This window comes from Lepidothrix coronata, unplaced genomic scaffold (assembly GCF_001604755.1).
Source record: "Lepidothrix coronata isolate B3197 unplaced genomic scaffold, Lepidothrix_coronata-1.0 Scaffold248, whole genome shotgun sequence".
NCBI classification, from domain to species: Eukaryota; Metazoa; Chordata; class Aves; order Passeriformes; family Pipridae; genus Lepidothrix; species Lepidothrix coronata.
Window position 1 is genome coordinate 1,003,101 of NW_016690428.1, and position 16,873 is coordinate 1,019,973.

Sequence of the window (16,873 nt, forward strand, 5' to 3'; positions counted from 1 at the left end):
CCTGCTCCCTTCCCAAGAACTACATGGAAGTACAATACCAGTCACTCTGTGCACACAGGGAAACCAGTTAACCATGGTGCTGCCAAAAGAAGCAACCCGAACCCCGTGGGAGAAGCACCACGTGTTGCAATAAAACCACAAGACAGAGAGCTTACACCACTCCAGAGATGCCCAAGTGCCTCATACCTTAGACTGTACTGTCCCCTCGCCCGTGCTCACAACTGGCTTCTGTGGAGACAAGGCCAGCATGTGGCTGCCCTTGACTGTGACGTACTGTGGCACCGAGGGCTGCGCCGCGCCTGTCCCCGGGACCTGCGGTTGCTGTGGCAGCTCTCCTGGCTCCTGCTTTATTATCACCTGGTAAACAGGAAGAAATAGCAGTAAGAAAAGCAAATATCTTAAATCTGGGACAGCCTGTCGGCAGGGAAGGGCAGGCAACAGTCGTGGTTCTCACCACCATGCGGACTCTAACTCAGGGTTGCTCCCAACACACAAGCGTGTGGGGTGGTGTCTCTACTTACAAAGCATCCCACATTTGAGACATGCTCATAGAAATCAGGGAATTGCTAGTAATATAACAACTACTAGTCATACTGACAAGGGACTTGGCCAGACCTGACCTCTTCAGATCCTGCATCTCAGCATGAAACAACAACATATTAAAGTTTCAAATTTATAAGCAACTTCCTGTTCGGAGCATGTTCTGAACCTGAATTTTTTATTTCTATCCTGCAAAATTACAACTGATATAATAGCTATAGGTATTGTAAATCATTATAGCTGACGTTATTCTCTTGTGTATGTGTTTTATGTTTCTCTGGGATAGGCCCTACATCTAATCTCTAAGGGCAGCAACTGAAATAAGGATCCTTTGTGAGGGGAGGTTTGTGTTAGATTGCTGCAGGTACTGTTACTGGTAGGAAACACTCTTCCACCTTTTACTTGGATCACCTAATATTGCCAGAAACAAGTTTAAATTCTAGAGAGTAGCATTTAAGGAAACATAATCAGAAGTGGCAATGTCTGAGATTTAGAAATCACTGTACCATTTTTTAAGAAGCTTCTGACAGATCTACTACAGTTTACTTTTACCATATCCTACCAAAATAGCTTTTAAAATATCAGCCTCAATACAACAGCAATTCAAAGGAAAAACAGACAAGATGAAAGAGGCAATAAAAGGAAAGATCACAGGTACAGCAGAGTTACAGGGAAAGAAAAGAATACAAGACACATTTCTGAAAGGTGCTAGAGAGCTCTCGTCAGCAAGACACATTGGTTCCAGTAAGTTCTACAGGCACTGGAATTACATGATCAGTGGCACAAGTCAGGCATGAAATGACACTATTGGGCTCCTTGTCCCACCACAAAAGCCAGGAGAAATACCTTTGTAAAAGCTCCAAGTCCTCCAGTGACCGATTTGGGGCTTTGCACCTTGGAATGACTCCCAATGGGACAAAGGGGTGGCATCGTGGCAAAAAGAGAATCCTCCTGCTGTGAATAGGAAGACATGGTGCAAAAATCAGTGGAATACAAAAAATTAAACAACTGACTGTTAATAAAGGGCAGCATGTACCATATAGGTAGGTCAAATTACCTGTGCAAATCAGATATTTCCAAAATCAGTCAAGACTTAAGTAAAAGGAGTCTAATTTACTTAACACAACCTACAAAGTAAATTTGATTTGGAAAGTTACATCTCCAACAGCAGTAACTGTTTCTTATCATATCACACACAGGCAAAAGGAATATACTTGCTTTCAGATCAGCCTTTAATGTTTTATGTAAAATTAAAGTAGGCTTAAGGGGGATCTTTACAATGCATATAAATACCAGATGAGAAGGTATAATGAAGGTCAAGCCAATCAACACTCAGTGGTATCCTGTGAAAGGACTGAGTCAATGGGCACAAACTGAAATACAGGAAATTATAAGAAAAACGTTGTTGTTGTTGATGCTGATCAAACAAAGTAACAGGCTGCCCAGAGAGGTTGTGGACTCTCCAGCCCTGGAAATACTCAAAACTCAACTGGACATGTTCTCAAGCAACCTGCTCTATTTGACACTGCTTTTAGCAGGGGAGTTGGACTGGATGGTCTCCAGAGATCCCTGCCAACCTCAGTCATTCTGTGATTCCATACACAATCTCAGAGAGGGAAGACAGTGGAAGAAGAAACAAGTTATGGAGGGGAAAAATAGTTTCTCAGATGAATTTATGCTCTCCTCTAACTGGAACGATGCAATGGTACGTGGTCTTCCCTGGAAACTATAAAGTTGTATAACTAAATAGAGTAAAAAAAAAAACCCAAAAAACCAAAACATTTCCACACTTGCAAAATCATGCACGTGGCATTTCTGGATCTGAGGCTGGTAGAGAAGTCAAATGCCTTAGAGGAAGTTTGTTACAGTATAATTGGTCTCTTTTACAACCAATGTGAACTCCAAAGCCATGGTTTCACAATCATTTGGCCCATCCTTGGGTTGGACCATGATCAGAAATCAAGCCCTCAGACTCCAATCTAATACTCTTGACATCTTCCTTGTACTGACACATGTGGCTGAAAACACATTTTCAAGCAGATTGGTTGTCTGCTCTGGTTCACCACATCCCCATTTGCTACCAGTTGTGCACAACTGGTAGCAAACAGAGGGAGGTGTGAAGACAAGGCTAGAGGCATAACCAGTCCTCCCAACAGCAGCTGCATACTGGGCATTTTAGAGTGGATGAAGAAATGCAGCCCTTTAAAGAAACCATAAAATTACAGCTTTTCACCGACCAGAAGACAAACAGGAATGTCTTTTGGTTTACAGAAGTATGGTTTTAATGTATTTTTAAAAATATTTAATATTTAAATATATTAACTTTATTTTATTATTTATTTACTATATATAATTTATTAATAATGTAATTAATTTAAATATTTAAATATATTAAATAAAGGTTTTGACTTTGTCCTGGAAATACAGAATGCAAGTGTTACTAATAACGTGCCTACTTTGACTCACTGAAAACCTTTCAGAAAGAACTGTCCAAAATCAGTAAAAAATAAAGACCAATGAATGATTTTCAACACAGTTAAGTGAAATCCATCTGAGCAGACAGGCTTTTAAAAGCTGACTAGCTGGCTGCACACCTGACACTTAAAATGCTACTGCAAACAAACTGCTCCAGACAACGATCGTCTTTTTCCCTAACAGACATAGGAAGAATCTCAGTTCCAAAGGAAAGTGATTTGCTCTCTGCAGGCTGACTGGCAAACTTTCCCCCCACCACATCCTGCATTAATATTGTGGCTTGGAGACAGGGAAACGCTCCTGTTTTCAGCAGCACACCCACCAGCTGCTTTCAGAGCCTTGCTGACGCCACTTCCCTGCCAGAAATATCATTCCTAGCACAAGATGTGGGAGAGATTTTATGTGAGACAGTTCAGCTCTGTACCTTTTGGGCTTTGCAGATCAGAAGAACTGTATTTATCGCTGTTTACACATCCAAATGTTACTCCACTGTTTACACAAACATTTTTCTGAATGCAGGCAGTTGTAAAACCACTAAATGAGCTATTTTCAGGCTGCTAGGAGCAGCTGCTGAATGAAAGTAATGAACAGAATGAAGGTTTTGAGGTAGGCACCTCTAGTTTAATCACACTGTCACTAACCGAGTGAAGAAGATCAAAGTAAGCTAGAGCCTTTTTGAAAGGTAAGACATTTTGGGAGCTATGCCCTCCATGGGTTTCTTTGTAGAAAAGCAGAAGAGCAGTGCCTTTAACAGATGTGTAGGCAAGTCTAATTAGAGCTGCATGAAGTGACACTATCATCTTGTATAACCACCATGTTCTCATATGGCTCCATCTGCTAGACACAGTAAACCTTCCCATGAAATAACAATCAAAGGAACTTTCCTGAAATGCAGAACTTCTGATGGTAAAAAGCCCTATTTAATAGGAAGCTGGACTTTAAATGGGAAGTACACACCTAATGACAACATTACCTTGACAGCTGAGGTAACAAAACTGCTCCCATGGGTCTTTGACACAGGAGATCCAGTCCCGTGAGAGGCCTGGCAGACACTGCTCAGTTTGCTGGTTGGGCTCCCTGTGCACCAGGAAATAAAGCAGATGTCAGGTGAGGGCCAGGGAGCAGAGCCACTGCACACATGAAACCTCTTCTAGCAAGAAACACAGCACTGCATTTCGACTGTATTGTCCAGGAGGTACATCAGTGTCAGCTGGCACGGGCACAAAACAAATCCACTACCGCATTTCCACCTGCAGAATCCATGCCCCAGAGAAGGTACTCTCCACCCAGAGCTCTGTGTGATGCAAGTAAAAGGTCAGGCACCCTTCCTGGGTGGCTGAGGATATTGGTTACAGGTGCAAATATGTGAAATTAGGGCAGTGAATGAGCCACCAGTTGGAACTTGCTGCTGCAGACGTAAAGTCCTCTGCTGCCCAGAAGCTGTCTGAACCTACACTAGCCTTAGACACTGGCATGGAGGAAGGCTTGGAATGGGAAGGGAAAGGAAGGCCAGAAAAGGAGGGAGACAAAGTGAGGAGTAACAAGCAGAAGGGACAGAGGGAGTAGGATAAAGGAAGAAACAAATTAGGAATGAAGGCATAGGGTCCTCAGTGGAAGACTGCTCTTGCTAAACTGACAGATGGATACATGTGCCACAGCAGTCTCCTGACTCCCAAGATGCATGGGAGTTCAGTAGTAAACTTACCCTGCATTTTCAGAGTGTGTACACCACACTGCAGCTCAGCAGTTTTGTTACTGCTGCTATTGGGTTGGGTTGTTAGTTTTGTTTGTTCAAGAGACACCAAAGTCATGCATTACACTCAAGAAAACAATTATTAGTCTCTCATACAGTTGTACTACAATCTGCATTTAAGTTTAGAAGTAAATGAGCAGCCATTTCTGAAAATCCAGGCTTTGGGAAGGCTGGCTTTCAGAGACCATGAAGATCTCGCCCCTCTTTTTAAATATGATCTGCAGCCTTAGCAGAAACATCCCAGTGACTTTGTCTGAGAAAAACACAGTCCAGCCTGGCTGCTGCTGCCAAAAAGCCAGTTCCACATATCCTCTTGCTCCCTCACACAGGGTCTAGTGATGAGGCTCTCTGACAAGAAAACTGGCAGGCCAGTCTGTACTTACATTACACTACTGTGGTGGGAAACTGCACCTTTAATGGCACCAAGACTTGTATGTCCAAACCATCTGGTGCATCTACAGACGTTATCCTGTGTGTACAAACCTCCACTGGAAGAGCTCAGAAGTTACCCAAACCATGATAAACCACTTAGGCAGAGTACACAGTCAGGCTGGAGGTAAGGAAACAGAAAAGAAAAAAGGCAGAAACCACCCAGCCAACCAAAAAACCCCAATTAATCAAACCCTATAAGTGAAACAGCTTCAGTATTACCAAGAACACCACAAAACATACTTTAAAAATCCAGTTATGACTATGCTCCCCCTACCAATTTTCTCTGTGATGAAGTTAAAATGAACACGACAGCTACGTTCCCTCAGATAAAGGGTGGAACTTTAAAAAGTAGAATTCTTGCGCTTTCCAACCCCACCCAGCAAACAGTTTGTGTTACATGGATGCTGCACTTCCTCACAAGGCTCTGGGCATCCTTTTGAGATGCTGGGAAGCACATATATACACAAACAAGTGTGTTTTAAAATAGCAGTTCCTGGCCAAAAATCACAACAAATAAATGACTTCAGAGGGACCTTTCCTCCAGCCCTGAAACAAAGATTATCCATTGACTCCAATGCCCATCACCTGTGTCCTGCAGTTCAGTCCTCCCCCTGACCCCAGGTTTTTGTCACCACTGAGGGAATCCAGTTAGAGGAATCCAAACTGGCTGGAATTGAACCAGATAAAAGCTGAGAGCAGTAACAAACAGCCATGGTGTTCTCCTGGTAAGTGGGGTTTAAGCACTTCCAACACACCCACTGCACCCCACACTGGGACCTACAACTTATCTGCCAGGCACTGCAAGCTCTCCATGCTTTTTGCCCACCTCCATGATACAGTTGTCACCCAGGCACCTTTGTGCTGTTTCTGTCTAAATCTGTGCCCCACTGTCTACACCACTTTCCCCTCTTTCCTGTGAAAAACAGGCTCTCTTTGAAGAGATGCCTGTGATTTTCTATTTGGCCTTACATTGTGCTGTTTCCTAAGGGAAGTTATGCTCAAGTCTGAGATATCCTTAACCATGTCACACAGGCCAGCTGTGCAAACCAACCACACTTTCCTCTTTCTCTGGAGAGTACTTTTCCATCCTCACAAGCTGAAATACTGCTGTTATACCGATCATTTTAAAGAGAGAATAAACTTGAGTGTGTAAGACTGAGCCACTGCCTTCTATGATCACACTACACACCTGTGCTTGTGGCTGCTGCTCCAACCATCTGTCCAGGCTTGTCCACAATAATATACGGATTATTAATGACTGAACTAGCAGAGCCTTGCTTCATGTGCACCGGAGTGGACGTTGGGGTACGAGGTAGCGGAGATGGACTAGGGGTCGATATTGGAGAACCTTAAGAAAAAAAGTCCAATGCTTCTGGCTTGTAAATGTTGTAAGGACATAAAAACACGGCAACAGTAGTACTTTGTAAAACAGCTTAGAAAAGGAACATTTTTTGAGGATGCATTTCCCAGCCTGAGCAAGATCACAGGACTTGGAGAAGGAAAGAAGAGACAGAAGGAAGGGAAAAGTCATCTAAAGCACTGTGGCTCATACCTACCCTGGGTATGATCTGTCTACCAGGACAAGCAGGGTTCCAAGAGAACTTGAGAAGCCATCTGGTCCATTCCTGAATCCCGAGGGACATTACCTACATCAGTCTCACTGCCAAGACCAGTGCACCCAAGGAGATGAAGGAAGAGAGTTGAGCTCTCCTTCCCTTGTGCAGCCCATGGCATTCAGAGCCTTTTGGGAACTGAGCAGTTCATCAGGCAGCCATGAGCACTCTAGTCCCTTCACTGCTCTCACTACAGCAGAAAACTTTGAAATCAAACTGTAAAACATGCAACTTCTGGGTAACAGCACCAGGAGAGAGAAAAACTAGAGAGGAAAAAAGCTGCATGAAGGGGTAAACAAGAAATACAGAGAAAAGGATAGGCAAGGAAGTAATCAGAGAATAGAGACAGCAGCAAGCACCAAGCTTCAACCACCTAATCTACTTTCTTGGCAGTGATTGACAATTAAAACAGAACATAAATGCTCATCAAATACAATTCCCATGTCTTCTAAACTGTTTTAAAATCTGAAAGGGGTAGCACTTCTCAGCAGACAGTAGAACCTCGGAAAAATATTCAGCAGAGTAACATTTAAATAGCAAAGATCAAGAGACAATAGTCCAAGGATTTTAAGAAAGATAGGATGGCCCCTGCAATTCTTGCTTTCTGGGAAGCCTTGGGAAAAGAGGATCAAGAGAAGAGCTTGTAAAGAAAGAAAGCACCACTTGGCATCGGTTCAAATGTAGATCAACCTGAGTACAGTTTTAAGATGTCAAGGAAAAATACTGAAATTTAGTTAAAAAAAAGCAAACAAACCAGACAAACTTTAAGAAAATTATCTGGGAGCAGATCATCAGAAATCACATATGCTGATAACTGGTACTTCTCTACCCTGCAGATCAGAAAATGAAGAGATGCAACAGGTCATCTTTCAGCTTCACAGCAAGTACCGTGGTGACCTGCACATTAATACTTTCTGATGTAAAACATCATCCAGTGGATGGCGTCATGACCAGGCAGGAAAGGGACCACAGGTGAAATGAGCAAAACAGCACCTTGACTATGTTTGGTTCAGAAGCTGTCACACTGCTCCCTGCAGTCAGCTGGCAATTTAATCCAACAGTGTGGACTTCTGGAAAAGGAAGACCAAAGCTGCTCCACCTCAGGAGATATGGCAAGCACAAGAGGGTTATTTGAGTCTACAAGGTTGAAACTAATTATTTGCCCAATAATCAGGAAAAAAAAATTCTTGTTAATCCATCCCAGCTTTCTGAAAGCAGGAGGGAGAAGAATGGCTTCTTCCTACATAAAAATACTACACATGGAAGATGTGTCCTTGCCTGGGCCTTTCTGTGGGTAGCAGTCCATTTCAAGACCACCTATTTCATACTTAGAAGCACTCAAGAACAGGGAGAGAACAGCTCTCATCCTGCTTTTTATCTGTTGTGAAACATTTCACACTTGTATTTTTTTCCTTGAGCATTCAGAAATGTTTAGCTCCTTATTCTAGCATTTCCTACTGCCTGATGTTCAAAGATTGGCAGGAAATCACGGGAAGGACACAAAACAAGTCCAACTGGTTCCCTCTCTTGTTTTCCAGGGGGAAGCACTCAGGGAAGTAAACTAACATTCACCTGATACAATCTTGCAACTCATGGTGATAGGCTGGAAGGATTTTCCTGGTGACTCTGCAGGGCTTGGACTCTGACCTTGAGGCACTATTTTACAGCTAGCTGCAATGGGTTGAAAGGCTGAATTTCCATGAGAGCCAAAGGCAACTTTCTGTGTGGCTAACTTGGTGGGAGTCCGTTCTATCGAAGATGGCAGGGAATAAAACGCGGCATGTCTTTCGGTTTCAGCATTCCCAGAGAATCCTGATTAAAACAGGGAAAAGAACAGAAATAGTTCTTAGGCTGACACATCTAATTCCTAACTGTGCTTCTCTACAAAAACAAAACTCAGGTATGACAAACATGTTCTTGAAGGAAGGAAAGAAAAGGAACTGGTGAGAAGCGTTGAACCAGGATAAAGTGGGAAAAGGGGATTCCTCCTGTGCAACCCCATTGAACTTGTTGGGACAGAAGAATAAAATGACAGCATGCACAGCCTGTTCAGCTGTGGCCACTTCTTATACATCTTCTTGAAATGACCCTTCCACTGACCAAAAGCTGCTGGTAGTTTCAAGTGTCCTCAGTTAGGGCTCCACAGGACTAAGGCTGGGTCTCCCTCACAGAGAATCTCACAGTGCACATTTTGGAGTAAGAGCACAAGGAGACCACTTACTGCCTTCTGCGATGAGTTAAGGAATCCACCTTATTTGATGGAGGAGATCAATTAACCTGAGCTGCTGAGAGAAGCCACTGTGTGTTAGTGTAAGGAGGAGGCAAGTCTCCTTCCTTCGTGTTGGCTGTAGCACTGCTCACCTAAAGGCACTGCAAATCCTCCTGCTTGAATAAAAACCCTGTGCATTTAAAATTTGGTTGTGTTTGTCCTTTTTTTGGCCACAAGAAAAAAATCCATATTTAAATGGCAGACATTCTTCTTGCTGAACTCAAACACCACCAGTGGCATCACCAGTGGCACCTACCAGGAAATACACCATGCAAGGCACCAGCTCACAGCCATTCCTTGAGTACAGGAATGTTGGGATAAATCAATAAAAGCATCAGACCATGCTGCATCTGCCTGTATTTTGAAATATAAAGTTTCTCAAACTAAAGAGTGCAAATTGTAACAGATACTCTCGTTTCTCAGTCCTGGTAACCAAGGTCTGTCATGCAAGCCCTGACACCACGTGTTTCAGAAAATAAAGCTAAATTTCAACAGAGGTCCACCTTTTCCTGCCTCACACAAACTACAAATCACAGCAGTGTGCCCAAAGGGCCAGCACCAGCTTGTTTCAGGCAATCCAAAGGATCCTAAGCCACCAGTTACTGCCCCACCACAATGGGCATTGCATTTCCTGATCTTACACATGAAGGTGAGAATGAGATCCTGACATGCAGAGATGCCATTATCCCCCAAACACACACCATTCTTTTTCCCTTTCTTCAACACTACAGTAACTACAGCTATGTAGGGATTTTTGTTGCCCCCATAGTCATCTCACCAACACATATAACTGAACACACTACTAGACCAATTCCTTACATGTCTCCAAGACATTCAGAAATCTAAAAACCTCTCTGAAAACAGTCTGCCAAGAAAAAAAAGTGCTATTCAACTACCTTATTTCCAAGTGCATCTGCAGTTGCTCCACATTCACTGATTTTAGCAAAACAGAGCCCGCCACAACAAGTCTTAGATTAAAAAAAAAAAAGACAACAAAACCCAAAACTCAAATAATCTGTAACAATTTCTGAATTATATTTCAGAGCACACTGAGGAAATGTTCATCTGGGGCGAGCAAGGAGCAGGTAGCACCAGCAAGCTTTAAGGCATAAGAGCAATAAAGAAGAGATCCAGAAGAGCTGAAGTTCCAAGAACTCACACTTCACTGACACCCATTTGCTTTACCTTTGTCCACAGAAGCATCTGGGCTGGAGTCTCGCAGCTGTTTAATTGGTGAGGAAGCTTTGACTGGTGCTGGAATACTCAATGGTAGTGATAAAGATGTAGGAACATCAGAAAGTTCAGATTCTGAAGACTGGGAGAAGAGATACTCCTCACCAAGGGAATGTCTGTGTAGCTCCACATCCACTACCTTCCAAAAATAGGAGAAAAGACATTAGTATTTGGTGTCTAGGCAAAGATATAAAAAGTGAAAACAACTATGCCTTTTTATTTCTCTTTTTCTTTCCCCCATCTCTGCATAACATTTCCATTCATTTCAGGGACAGTTCCCAAAGGTCCAGCAGCACCTGAGCTAAGACAAAAATCTTGCAACGTTTAATCCTCAGGGTAAAACAGCACATCTCGCAGTCCATGGGGAAATCCGAATAGTGAACACTGATTAGAGCCCAGCTCCAAGCATCCCACTAAAGAAAGGGCTGCATACCCCTGTAGGGACAGGCACAAAACTGCAGCTTGCCTTTTCTGGCTTTTTCGATAAGGCCTTGAGAAACACACCACATGATCTACTCTTCAAAAGTGTTCTTTAATCACAGTAGACATGTCACATTAATGTTTTCTCCACAGACTGAAAACCTGAAGTAATGCGATTTCACCACAAAAGTTTCCATTTACTACAGTACAACAAGGGGAGAACAATATCAAGACAACTTTGGGAATATAGCAAACTACAGGTTATTAATTCATTTATTTATTTTAAGAGTTCATTTTCCATTAAGGTACTGAGTCCTGTCAGACAGAGAAACTTAGAAGTACTTGGTATACTGCAAAATTTCAGCAGGATAGTTGAGTGATCCCTTTAACTTAAACTCTTTATGTGCGAGCTCTGCAGCACATTAGAATGCAAATCATAACATTTAGTACCAAAAGCTTCAAAAAGAATTAAAAATTAAAACTGCAGTACAAAGTTCTTTCTGAAAGAAGAGCTGAAACAGTCTCCCCTGAACCAGGAAGGGGAAAAAATTATTGTTGTCATGAGTAGTGACAAGGTGTCACAATCATTTCATCCAACAAGAGAGCAAAATCTACATTCTAGAAACTGCAAAATCAAATGGGTCTGACTCCTGTGCTTAGTCCTACATGTCTTTTCTTTCTAAACATCCTTCAGGCACTCAAAGTACAACCTCCATCCCATGACCCTCTGACTCACCGTTTCTGCACCAAGTGTCTGCAGGCCTGTGTAGGTCCTGTCCAGCTGGGTAAAACAATACAATATATTAACCAGGACAAAGCAATATATTAGGTAGAATTTACAACACAAATTGTTTGAAAGGAGTTCAAACTGTGTAAGTTGAGCAGCAGCACATCCAATTTCTTAAGGCCACAGGGTCAGGAATCTGCATGCTGTGTTAAGTGTGCCTCTTCTGCAAAAAAAGTCAACCATGACCCAAAGCCCACACTAAAATAGGAAGGAGCAAAAAAGCTGAAAGGAAATGAGATTGTTGAGGAAATTTCAGTCTAAGAGAAGTCCTCAAGCAGTGCCCTTTTTCATTCCTCATCTCAATATAATGAAATAATAATGAGAAAAACTCAGAGATTTAAACTGACCAGCACAAAGGCTATGCTTATAGTTTTTGATTAAATAACTGTTCACACTGAGTATCAGCTGATAAAGAGGCATAACATCCCAGAGGCATCTGTTAAGACACCTACAGAGAGAAGCTGGGTTTGACAGGCTGCCAGCCATAAACAAGGGCTCAGCTCATCCATATCCACTCACAGCAGCCACAGGCTCAGCATGAACAGCAAAGGTTTGCTGATTTGAGCTCGTGTGCCAAGGACTGTCTCAGTTTTCTTCTGTAGGCTGGGCCTCCTTCACTGCCCATCACTGTTACCAATATCTCCCCAGGTTATATCTCCCCAAATATATTTTACTTATCATCTGCATTACATGTCCTTAAGTTGCAGGGGAATATTTTCAACCTCCTCTACTGTCTATATTTGGGGTTGCAACGAGGTATCTACATTAGCATGAAATTCATTAATGGAGGCAGAGTTTAAATAAAACTAATGCTGCTCAAAGCAACAGGAGACTAAACCAGCTCAGGACTTAAGTCTGCTAATGCCAGGGACTACTAATTAAAAGGAAAACAAGAGCAATGGCCTAGTTTTCCAGGACTGCTGCATACTATAAATCCGACTGAGTGCTGCAGGAGTGAGTGGGTTGGAAAAGAAAGCTCTTTTCAAAAGGAGCACAGACCAAATGGGGAATCTCAGCCCTCCCTGCCCACTCTAACAGGGATAATCACTAGCTGATGTGTGCAAGTGCTGAAGGAACAGAACAGACACAGCGGTCACTTTACCAACAGAAAGACAGCCCTGCAGCCCTGTCAGGTTTCAGCCAGTGAGAGCAGTATAAAAATCTCAAACTGTAGGGAAAAAAAAGCAGGTAAATGCTTTGCTGCTCTGAGTAGAATCAACTCCAGCTGCTGCAAGGCTGGGTTCCCTGGCTACTGCATTGAATCCAATATAGCCAAGGTAAGAGGCTTTCCTGGATCTTTTTTGATTCTCCAGCTCAACTGTTCATGTGAAAATAATCAGCAGGACACACACACAACACAAAGAGGCAGAAACACACACACAAGCGAAGCCTCTTTCAGGTTATGCAGGACAGCTCATTTAAATGCCTTTCTCTAAAGTATTTTGTTCAAATACCTTCAAATTGTGTATGATATCAATCCTCTTGTTCTGGCTATCCTTGAAGTGTATCTGTACTCTCACTGGAAATTCTCCCCAGCCTCTCCTGGTCAGGTGAAATGGAGGTTCTCTGGAAACAAACAGTGATTACATTTTGATGCAGAAGTGGTATAGATTTCATCTCCCTCTTTTTCAGAAAGCCCAAGACTGATTTTCTTGCAGACAACTAAAGCTATCTTCAGGCCTGCTATTCGCCACAAAGAGAATGCAATCACAGCAATGAGAATTTTATGGCTTTGGAAACTAGCTGAAAACATACTTTAACTTTACACAAGGGGACAGGGAAGAAAATGATAAAAAGCTGTTGGATGAGAGGCATAGGAAACAAGTGTCTTATTTTGAAAAGAAAAAAAGGCTGTGTTATGTCATATGTCAAATGAAAAATACTCTCTTCAAAAAACCCCAAGCCAGCCCCTAGGGCACAGCTGCAAGGTGAGCCTTCAGTGTAGCATTTTGCAATCACTTCCTTCTGTTCCCTATCGAGCAGAGAGAAAACACATGCTTCATATAACACCCAGAGAACAACATACAGACAACAAGGAAAAATTAACCACTGTCATTTTCCAAGCTGAAAAAGAGGTGTGTATTTATCTGTAACATTTACTGTTACTTTGTATTTCAGCTTGTTATTGTAAATCCCAAATGTAGTTTTGCAACAAAGCAAAATGGGAGAGGTTTACAGGCTGTTTTTAGTCCAGAACATTAATGTTCACTAAGATGACTGGGACTCTGACACCAGAAATCAATTAACCAGATGGGATTAAACCAGAAGACAAACAGCACTGACATCAGATACTGGAAACTGAGAAAAAAAGCACAAAAAGACAGCAGTCAAGTGTAATTTGGTTACACAGGAAACACAAAGAAGTTTGCTACATCCTGCCATCATAGAATCATAGAATCAGCTGGGTTGGAAAAGATCTCAGAGATCAAGTCCAACCCTTGATCCAACCCTGCTGTGGTTCCCAGACCATGGCACTGATGCCACATCCAGTCTCATCTTAAAAACCTCCAGGGATGGTGAATCCACCACTTCCCTGGGCAGCCCATTCCAATGCCTCATTACTCTCTCTGTAAAAAATTTCTTCCTAATATCCAACCTAAACCTCCCCTGGCACAGCTTGAGACCATGCCCTCTTGTCTTATTGCTGGCTGTCTGGGAGAAGAGATCAACCCCCACCTGGCTCCCCCCTCCTGTCAGGGAGTTGCAGAGAGTGAGGAGGTCTCCCCTGAGCCTCCTCTTCTCCAGGCTGAGCCCCCCCAGCTCCCTCAGCCTCTCCTCACAGCACTTGTGCTCCAGTCCCTTCCCCAGCCTCGTTGCTCTTCTCTGGACCTGCTCCAGCCCCTCAATGTCCTTCCTGAATTGAGGGGCCCAGAATTGGACACAGCACTCGAGGGGTGGCCTCATCAGTGCTGAGTCCAGGGGGACAATCACTTCTCTGGTCCTGCTGCCACACTGTTCCTGATACAGGCCAGGATGCACAAACCCAGATGAATAACATGAAATGCAACAACGGAATGATTTTTCTCAGAAGGAAATTAAAACAAAACAAACAAACAAAAAATACTGAACATGTTTGGCACATTTTCTACATAAAATGTACTATGTTGCAGTAAGCCAAGTCAAGCTAGAGGTTAAATACAGACATGGAATACTAAACCAGGAAAAGAAGTTGCTAACTTTCCAAGAAACTTGGCACTGTAAGCCTGGCAAGCATAAAGACTGGAATAGTGACTGGAATAATTCCTTTTTACCTCACTTCTACCAGGTCGTTAGGTTTGTAACTGGGATGGAGGAAGAACCAAACTTTCTTGACAAAATGATTTATGCTGGGTTCTCTCCGAGAGCCTCGAACGTACACCATCCATTTATGGGTTGACTGATCATTTTCTTCTCTCTTGTCAGGGGGAATGTACCTGGTAAAGAAAGTAAAAAAACAAACACAAGATAAAAATCCCAAATAGAAAAATACTGCAAAAAGCATTTCGGGAAAGTTTAGGCAAAAAAACTGGGGATGGTAAAATGCCTGTGGGAACCTTGCCCCCGTACAGTTCGCTTGTTCGTCCTTACTCTGACAGTTCATCCAGGAGCAGATACGGGTCCCAAAATCTACTCTACTCTTCTAACACATTTACTCAGTTTTAATGCACAATGGCCGTATGAAATTCACCTATTTAAACATTTGGTTCTTAATTGGGAAGACTTAATTTTAACATTCTACCACAGCCAGATTCCTTTTCCCATCCTGTTCTGAGATATCACAAGCAAAGCCACACCAGAACACATCAACAACTCTGCTATCATAAATACAATTCAGACAATAAAAACAATTATTCTTAGGAATTTTTAAGAAACTTCGGAGTCAATACAGGAATTTTTAAGAAACCTTGGAGTCAATACTTAGTTCTGGGTACAGCTTTAGGTAGATTTTCAAGATGCAAGTCTAAGACTAGGCTTTGTCAGCAAACGCCTGATACTTTCTATGCAAAAGACTGATTTGAGTAGTGCCAGCGTGGAGAGTTAAAACCTGGAATTGTCCATAGTTTCCTAAAATTAATGCCTTTCTTCACTAATTTCCTCAAAGTTCAAAAGTTATGTATATTTACCTGGAAATTTTAATAAATATATAAATAAAATCTGTAAAAATTAATTTATTCAGATTATTCTGGGCTGTCACAATTTTTCTCATTCTAGTCATTTAGTGCACTGGGGGGGGGTGTTTCTGTTTAATAAAACCCCCACACTATCCCTAGGGACACACTGAATTAACCAACTAATTCAATTAATCAACACACTGAATTAGGACAACTTGCTTTTCCAAATTTTCATGGGAAAGCTTCAGACTTCTAACCGATCAAAAAAGGCTGAAATACTTCCCTTGAGAGAAACAGATCTTAAAACCTCCCTATATATACATATATAAATAAAACAACTACTAAAACACCTGATCCTCCCACAGAAAAAAACAAACACCTCATGCAGACACCTGAGGAGAGCTGCCTTGGCTACAGTGATTATTTAGGGGCAACACCTTATGCTGTGACAGCCTAGCAATTTTATTTGCCTCCTAATTTTAACCTCCTATTCCATTTAATCCTGAAACAAAGGACCGTCCCTCAGGCTGTGGATACTAACTTGGAAACGTTGCCAACCACAATCGTTTTCTTCACATAAAGCCGTGAAGTTTCATCATTTGACAGTCCGGCATTTCGTTGTCCTGGTTTTTGAGAGCTTGAAACACCCGAACTGTCCTGAGGGTAGGGGAAGAAAAAAAAGGCAAACAAAAACCCAAACATTCCTCTTAAACATCATTTTGTTTGGTGCTAGAAATGTAAGGTGCTGTTAAAAAAAAACAACAACAGACCTTCATAAATGAAAGACCAACAACAAATCATCCCTAAAAATATCTGAATTGTTATCCAGATACATTTAAGCAACTCAGGCATGGAACAGTGCTATCCTACCTAGCCAGGAGCGCACGGCACAGCTTGACTGAGCGGACATTGTGCGACATCACATGGATCTGAGTCATGATTTCAGCTTGGCTTTCAAAAGCACTACCTCTGCACTATCTGAAAGAAACAGGCACTGCTAGAATGGCATCATGTTGGTCACTAATCAGAAAAAAAAAGGTAAATCTCCCACAAGTGGGTGCTGAAAATCTAAATCTTTCTCCTTCCCAGACTCTGCTGCTTTGAGGGACTCTGGTGTTGCTTCATGGTGAAGAGTCAAGGCTGGGCTTGAGACAGCAATTCAACTCAGCAGGGACAGCAGCAGCCACACCATGTCACTGACATCCAGGTGAACCTGCAAATCCACCACAATCCTTGGGGCACAATACAACCAGCAACCCT

At 42.4% G+C, this 16,873-nt stretch overlaps 1 protein-coding gene across 9 annotated transcripts in view; it reads right to left on the reverse strand.

Annotated features, from left to right (window-relative positions):
• YEATS2 (YEATS domain containing 2) overlaps positions 1-16,354 on the reverse strand; it is a 59,871-nt gene extending 43,517 nt beyond the window's left edge. For 6 of the 9 annotated variants that reach the window (XM_017835112.1, XM_017835111.1, XM_017835113.1 and 3 more), the window contains exons 1-10: positions 16,155-16,354; positions 14,774-14,935; positions 12,977-13,088; positions 11,472-11,516; positions 10,268-10,454; positions 8,386-8,625; positions 6,390-6,548; positions 3,989-4,092; positions 1,387-1,494; positions 187-357 (exon numbers count right to left, since the gene is read on the reverse strand). In XM_017835112.1, the coding sequence (XP_017690601.1) occupies positions 187-357; positions 1,387-1,494; positions 3,989-4,092; positions 6,390-6,548; positions 8,386-8,625; positions 10,268-10,454; positions 11,472-11,516; positions 12,977-13,088; positions 14,774-14,935; positions 16,155-16,315 (1,449 nt within the window). In that variant the 5' untranslated portion in view covers positions 16,316-16,354. The remainder of the gene's footprint in view (positions 1-186; positions 358-1,386; positions 1,495-3,988; positions 4,093-6,389; positions 6,549-8,385; positions 8,626-10,267; positions 10,455-11,471; positions 11,517-12,976; positions 13,089-14,773; positions 14,936-16,154) is intronic. The other 3 variants (XM_017835110.1, XM_017835114.1, XM_017835115.1) reach the window with 3 other exon arrangements.
• Between the last annotated feature and the right edge of the window lie 519 nt (positions 16,355-16,873).